We start from the raw sequence: 8446 nt of genomic DNA, 5'->3' as shown, positions 1-8446 counted from the left end.
CAGTTAGAGCAGAATAAACGTGGACCTGTGAAGTATAAGAACAGTTAGAGCAGAATAAACGTGGACCTGTGAAGTATAAGAATAGTTAGAGCAGAATAAATGAGGACCTGTGAAGTATAGAACAGTTAGAGCAGAATAAATGAGGATCTATAGAGTATAAGAACACTTAGAGCAGAATATATGAGGATCTATAGAGTATAACAACAGTTAGAGCAGAATATATGAGGATCTATAGAGTATAACAACAGTTAGAGCAGAATACATGAGGATCTATAGAGTATAACAACAGTTAGAGCAGAATATATGAGGATCTATAGAGTATAACAACAGTTAGAGCACATAAAACTAGGACCTTCGATAAAATTTTAACAAATCAGCTGTTGAATAGACAACAGATTAGGTAAGATAAAATACACAAAAATGTCAACTCTTTACGTAAAAAATTAAAATTAAGATTTTTTTTCAGCTTTAGGGTTGTCAATTATGGTAAAAATGCAATCGTTAAAATTATTTAGTTTCACATTTAATTTCGGGTTATACAAGTTTCAGCTTCAGTCGTTTTATTTCAGCTAACTTTGGATTATAGTGTACACAAAAGGATATGCAGAAAACAAAACCAAAACCAAAAAGCTCAATCTAAGAACGTTGTCATAGATACAGCAAAGTTAAGTTAATCGTTGTCGTGATTTATCTATACCATCTCTAAAGACTAATTAATAGGCTTAGGTGATTGTACAGTCAGTAACCATGACAACTGTGTGATATTTCTGATGAACGTTATGTTAGAGAAATTAATTGTTAAAGAGAGAGCACGAGAAGCCTAACAGTGTTACTAGATGACAAAAATTTCAAAGTTAAGCCTAACAGTGTTATGTTACTTGTAAAACAAGTTGCTCACTGAAGTTAGGATTGAATAATATTTTTAAAGTACAGAAACGAAAGAGAATTGCCTTACCTTCATGGCTGTGCTACGATTTCAACTGTTCTATTGAAGAATAGAGGGAGAATCCTGCTTTTATAAGCCCTTCTCTGTACATCAAGCAGACTAGCGATGACGTGCCCTTCATCTCGGAGTGACAGTTAGCTTCAGAACAAAGCCTGTTGAAAGATAACCTTCATAAGATAGCAGCCACCATAATTAAAGTAATAGTCTTGTAGCCTTCCTCGTGCTTGTACGAAACAATAATTAAAGAACCGATTTCTTCGTTTAACGAGAGGATTTTCGGAAGAAACCTTGGAGCTTCCCTCCCCCCCAAGTACAACCTTCCCTTCGTTGTTTTCAACTCTTGAAACGCCTTGATCTAATTCACCCTTAGCGCCAGTCACCAACTTGTGTCACACCCATCTTTCTCCGTCTATCTATTTTTTAAATATATATATAAAAAATATAGTGCAGATAATAGACTAGAGATGGCGGTAAAAAATAAAAGGACTTTACTGATGTGTAATAAAAAAACACACAGAAGGTGGTGAATGCCAAACACTAGCAATATGAAATCATTTGCATTAAAAAAAAATGTTTTTGTGGAATGTTGAAGAAAAAGTTGTGTTTTTTATTTTGTAAAATTCAAATATACTAACGTTTCTATACAATTGACTACATTTTCAACGTGATCGGCGTCTTATGTTACACGTCGATAAACAGTCAGGTCTGAGACCCTTAAATGATCTAGAACTTCTGACCAGAGAAGGGTAGCTCATCAAAAGCGCCCGCCGCCTAAACGGATACTCTTAATCGAATAGTGAAATTAATTGTTACTGCTATAACGTATTCTCTGAAAGTGAAGGATGAGTTCTGAGGAAAATCGCAGCTCGAACCTTGGACCTTTCAACCCGTAATCCGATACATTCTCCACGAGGTCTTATCAACAAATTTTTATAAATAAGAGCTGTTTAGTACACTGTTTAAATGAAACATAAATATATATATATCGCGACTGAAAAAAAACAACAAAAAACTCGGAGCAGAAAGAATTAATAATAGAAAAGAAGCAAAGCCGCTGAGAATTACAACGAACGGGAACTCTGTCGTGGTTTTCCCGCTAGCTGACAGCGATAACCTTGTCAACCACTAGGCAAGAAAACCGGCTTTTTTTTCAGGTTTAGATTTATCTGTTTCGATCATCCAAGTGTAAGCAGCTGTATAGGTATATGACGTCATAGTTTAATACGTCAGATCGGATTACGCAGCTTCCTCCGCCGTAAGTAGCACCACGAACCATGTAGTTTGTCGTTACGTCAGACGGCGCTGTTGAGCCACTGGGGATGACGATCAAAACATTCATTAATTGATCAGTTAAAAAATAAGTACTCCAGAATGATATCAAAAACATTGCGCTCCGTACTTTAAGACCGTGGGTAACTCAAGAGTTGGCGGTGTGTGTGTGCTATTGACTACCCGTTTTTCCCTACAGTTGGTTAGTTCAAAATTAAAGATGGTGGTGAATACTCGAAACAAACAAACTAGCCCTCCTCCCAATTTATTGCTTTCAGTATATATGGCGGGACTAATTCATAGTTCGCGAACCCTTTGCCCCAGAAACGCGCTCCGCACCTTGGGGTCGTTATATAAGTGACGTTCAAGTTTTACTATTCAATTACGATAGAATGCGGGCTGGTCCTGTGGTATAGCTCTCGACTTCGAGCCGCGTTCAAAACATTCCCAGTACTCTCAGTTCTGGGTGTGTTAAAAAAGTGACAGTCAATTGCTGACTGGCTGCCCTTCTTCTGGTAGACAGCCTTACTAACTTTGCCTTAAATACAAAAATACGGGCCCGGCATGGCCAGGTGGATAGGGCTCTCGATTCGTAATCTCCGGGTCGCGGGTTCGAATCCCTGTTCCACCAAGCATGATCGCCTTTTCAGCCACTGGGGCGTTATAATGTGAGGGTCAATCCCACTATTCGTTGGTAAAAGAGTAACCCAGGAGTTGGCGGTGGGTGGTGATAACTAGCTGCCTTCCTTCTAGTCTTTCACTGCTAAATTAGGGACGGCAAGTGCAGATAGCCCTCGTGTAGCTTTGCGCGAAATTCAAAACAAACAAACAAAAGTACGATCAATAACACAAAATTTGGCGGGGGATACCCATGACCCTTCTTGATTTATCAGTTCAGATAACCCTTGTGTAGTTGTGCTCTAATATCCGAAACAAACAAGCATTTGTTAACAGGATCATGAGCATGTGGGGGGGGGTACCTTTCGAGACTTCACTGACTTATTACCCTCAATGGAAGCACATGCGTTAGTTCCCCCTGCAAGTTTAATGGGTACTTTTTAAATAGATTACACAGCTCTCAAGGATGTACGTAGCCTTTACCCATCTCCAATATAGAAACCAGAAAGTTTTAGTTAAATTTGTATAATGGAGATATGTTTCTGGTTGGTTCGACAGGTGGCGTCACATTTGTCACTTTGAGTGATTTCCCCTAATCATTTGATGACTCTTACCTCCGCCTCCAAAAGTGGACGGAGGTTATGTTTTCACCCCCGGTGTCTGTGTGTGTCAGCAAGATTTCTCGAAAACAGCTAAATCCATTTTGACGAAAGATGGTATACATTCGTAGTATGATCCCTATTTAGAAGTGATTAGGTTTTGGAGGGTTAAAATCAAAGTTCAAGGTCACAAAAATCCAAAAATTCCCTATCTGTTAACATGGGGACCGGTTTTTCACACTATTTTTGCTCTATAACTGAGTCATAAATAAATGGATTTTGATGAAACTTGGTGGAGTTATGTAGAATATTATTCTCCATGTCTTCCTGCAAAAATGGTTCGTGTCCGTTGTTATCAACGGACATATGGACACATTTTCGTATTTTTTGAGAGCCGAATATGATCAACGCTCTATTGAGTGCCCCTCTAGATTTAATTGAGTTTGTTTTGTTTTTTCGTTTTGTTTTTTATTCCTGTAAACTCCCAGTGGAGCATAGGGCCGTAACAACACCTCACCAACGGAAGGCGTTGTTGCAGTTACTTGTAGCAGGTTGGTTTTTACGGGGTGGAGTTGCTAGCCCCGCGCCCAACCCTCCTCATTTCTCATCCTGGACTTGGGACCAGGCAAAGGCGGAGGTTGACATGTTTGGTGTGACGGGGATTCGAACCCGCGACCTTCAGATTACGATTCGAGCGCGAGTTTGGTTTAGTTACTAAAAAACCCAAAGCTAACAATGGGCTATCCGTTCTCTGCTCCTCCACTAGTAACGAAACCCGATTTTTAGCGTCGTAAGCCTATAAACTTACCGCTATCTGCCACTGGAGGGTATTCACACCGAGTATTGTAGCAAAAACAAACAGTGTAAAAATTACTCAGTATACTGAGATATTTGGATCATACCGGTGGTATGAGAGAAAGAAGATAGGCTTAGGGTTAAAAAAAAAGTCAAAAATATAACATCATTATTCACTTTTTTTACTTTTCCTATAAGACCCCCCCCCCCCCCCCAGTGAGTCAACGGTAAATTTGGGGAGTTATCACGCTAAACGTTTGGTTTCTATACTCGAGTTGGGCTTACCCTATTTTCTACTTTATAAACCCTCAAGCTTACGGCTGAATCACCGGGAGCTCCTATTTAAAGACTCAAAACCTTAAATCACAAAAATAAATATTTCAAAAGAATAATATTTTAAAATTCAAAATTAATATATTTCAAGATACAAAATCACAATTTAAAAGTCAAAATGAAAATATTTCAAAAGCCGAATTCAAAATAATTCAAGGTGCAAAATTAAAGCAATTCAAATCGTAATTCATGAACTAAGATCAGAGAAATTCAAAGGTTTAAAAGATGAAATCAAAACAAAACTAAAATCGGAAAAATTCATCAACCAAAATCAAATCCATTCAATAGTCAAAATCTCAATAATTATAATTCAAACATACGCTCAGAACAATACAGAAGTCAACAATAATTCAAACATACGCTCAGAACAATACAGAAGTCAACAATAATTCAAACATACACTCAGGACAATACAGAAGTCAAAACAGAAACAACTATAAAAATTTCAAAAACCGAAATCACAACGCTCAGAATAAAAACAAGAACAACTCGGATATAAAGACAGAATGATTAGAAAGCATGTATAATAACTCATACAGTTCAAAAGTAAAAATAATAAATTATTGAAAAGTCAAAAGTTAAACCAATTAAAAACTTCAAAGCTAAAATTCAGGGTAGCTCAAAAGTGCCCCCTTCTAGGAGTAAATCTGCATGATTAGGACGCTAAAATTCGGGTTTCGATCCACGTGATTGACTGAGCACCGATAACCAGTTTTGTAGTTTGTGCTCAGCCAAAACTAAACCAAAGGGTAAAAGTAATTATTAAAAAATTCAAAAGTCGAACCAAAATAATTCTAAAGTCAACATGAGAACAAATATTTCGTGAACATATGAATGATGTAGTGTTTAAATTACAACGATGACGTTCACTTTCAAAATCATGGGTTTAATACCTAAAAACCTCCTGAAATCATCTGATAAAGGGTTTTAGCTGTACAAATTGTCTTAAACTAAGCCCAGTATTTTGTTCTCTCAAAAACCCATTTAAAAAACTTTCTTCCAACGTATTAAACGAAACCAAATTTCTCTATATTTATGATAGAACCAATTCTGATAAAAGAGTTAGCACAATGGATCACATATAAAGTGTAATAGACTTGAAATAAAACCCAAAAACTCGAGCGCTTTCGAATAGTTGGTTCTTCTTTTTTGTTCTCCTGAAGAAGAATAGTCAACTATTCGAAAGCGCTAAAGTTTTGGGTCTTATTTTAAGTCTATGATATAAACAACTAAGCCTACTTTATATTTATGATAAAACTACATAAACCTACCTTATATTTATGATAGAACCAACTAATCCTACTTTATAATTATGATCTAAACAACTAAGCCTACTTTATATTTATGATAGAACCAACTAAGCCTACTTTATATTTATGATAGAAAGAATGAGCCTACTTTATATTTATGATAGAAACAACTAAGCCTACTTTATATTTATGATACAACTAACTAAGCCTACTTTGTATTTATGATACAACTAACTAAGCCTACTTCATTTATGTGATAGAAACAAATGAGCCTACTTTTCATCGCAGATATAGAAATCAAAAGAACATACAATTATCACATCTCAAACACTGTAAAAACGAACTATTAGCGATTAGATGTGAGGTTTCTTCTTTCGATTCACAAAAACAGGTTCTTCAAGTATCCACCAGTTGCATCAGTATCCAAGGTCAGGACACAAAATATAGATGATGACATTAGGAGTCTGAGTTTCGTTAGAACAATTATCTTCCTTTTAACTAAAGACCAATAAGAATAAGAACTTATCTACACACCTCCACCTAGAGTCAGTATTTAAACCTGAGAATTTGGAGAGGCTGACACAAACATCCAATCTTTCCAAAGAGAGAAAACTTGGAGTGAAAAACAACTCTTAAGATGAAGGTGAGTAAAAATTATGTTAATTTGATTTATCAATTATATTATTCGGTTATTGTTCAAAAAATTCTTAAATTAGAAATAAAATTTAAATAGTTTTCAATGAAGAATATAAAAAAAAACTTGAGATAAAGGTTTATTTATTCTAAGTAGAATAAACAGCATTTATCTGAAGTCATTTCTTGTCTTTATTGAAAACGGTTTCCATTCTTCAGCCAGCACTGAAACTTTTAAAACATCATAAAACATTTAAATAAGTTCTTAAGAATATCGTATTATTTTCTTTTAATCGGTACTTAAGAATTATCTAACTTTTTGTAAAATATAAAACGTAACAGCCAAGATATATCTTTTTTGTCGTCTCTCTTTCTATCTATCTGTCTACTTGGTTGTTTGTCGATCTATTTATCTGTTTATTTATCCTTCCGTCTATTTGGTATCATTACAAGTAAAAATATATTTAACCTGTTAATTATAATTTAATATTTCGTACTAATATGATTTTTTATTCAATAAATACTATTAGTATTATTAGATTATTAAGTATTTTTGTGACTGAGATTTTTTATTGTCATGGTAACAGTGAATATTGTTGGTCAAATTGTATCGACTTGTTTATCACCTGTTTATCTCTCTAATTGAATTAGATTAATTAATATCGATAATTTATTTCAGGTACTTATTCTGTGTGCTTTGGTCGCCGCTGCCCAAGCTGGCATCATCTACACTCCAGGTCTTCTTGGAACTGGAGCAAGTATCCAGACCCGGAACCAAGATGTAAGTTTAGATATTTTTAGAATACCTATAAACAGAGTGACTAGTGGAAGTCAATACCCACCATCTCTTTCGATGATATGATAAAGTTCTTGTACAACACGTTCTTACACATTCAAAACGTTACAACATTTAAACAGAGTTTTGAAAGAGTGCAAAACACTTGGAAGTCGCCGGGTAAGACAGGTGAGTCGCCGGGTGTGACAAGTGAGTCGCCGGGTGTGATTCAACTAAGAACAGTTAATTTGTTTTGTTTCTTCTCTTTTTTTTCTGTATCGTAAGTAACTCTTTCTCACACTCCATAATATATGAATATCTTCTTTCCCGCGTAACGAATACAAACGTTCTATTGCACTGGACTGGTCCATAAAGAGTTTTAACTATTCATTCCAGGCTCTTGGCAACTACAACTTCGCCTACGATGAGGGATCTTTGACCGGCGGAAGCTTCCGGAGGGAATCCGGTGATGCCCTCGGCAATGTCAAGATCGGATCCTACGGACTGAGAACAGCTGATGGCCGTGTCCGTACCGTCAACTACGTGGCTGATGCCGCTGGATTCCGTACCGACATAGACTCCAACGAGCCCGGCGTGGAGGCAAAAGATCCCGCTAATACTTCGATCAACAAGGCTCAGAAGATAGCTCTTCCTCTAGCAACGACCCCTCTCGCTACAGCTCCTGCTGTTTCTCCCGGTTCGTAACCTACTAACACTTTCTACTGGTCTTCCACTTCCAAATCCCTGGTTGGCTTCTCGTCTGGCTGGTAGACTGGTTTGGTAGTAAAACATTAATATAAAAATTGTCTGTATTTCAATGTTTCTGTTACTTGTTCGCTGTAATACGTAGCTACAATAAAACACCTGAAAAAATATAATTATTCGTTTTCACTTCGTTCGTTTTCTTAAAAACACATTGGCCACTGACAAAATACCAGCACGTTATTTGATCCCAGCTTTCATCAAACACATTAAACATGTTTATCTTGACAAAATACCAGTACGTTATTTGGTCCCAGCTTTCATCAAACACATTATACATGTTTATCTTGACAAAATACCAGCACGTTATTTGGTCCCAGCTTTCATCAAACACATTATACATGTTTATCTTGACAAAATACCAGCACGTTATTTGGTCCCAGCTTTCATCAAACACATTATACATGTTTATCTTGACAAAATACCAGCACGTTATTTGGTCCCAGCTTTCATCAAACACATTATA

At 36.4% G+C, this 8446-nt stretch overlaps 1 protein-coding gene across 1 annotated transcript; it reads left to right on the top strand.

Moving 5' to 3' along the window:
• Positions 1-6447: 6447 nt before the first annotated feature.
• LOC106474576 (cuticle protein 14-like) lies at positions 6448-7915 on the top strand (the record flags this gene model as incomplete). Its single annotated transcript, XM_013935264.1, has 3 exons — positions 6448-6453; positions 7123-7224; positions 7615-7915. Coding segments are annotated over exons 1-3 (409 nt in total), but the record flags the coding sequence as incomplete, so codon positions are not given.
• Positions 7916-8446: the final 531 nt, after the last annotated feature.

This window comes from Limulus polyphemus, unplaced genomic scaffold (assembly GCF_000517525.1).
Source record: "Limulus polyphemus unplaced genomic scaffold, Limulus_polyphemus-2.1.2 Scaffold7381, whole genome shotgun sequence".
Taxonomy (NCBI): Eukaryota; Metazoa; Arthropoda; class Merostomata; order Xiphosura; family Limulidae; genus Limulus; species Limulus polyphemus.
This window is presented reverse-complemented; position numbering and strand designations above follow the sequence as displayed.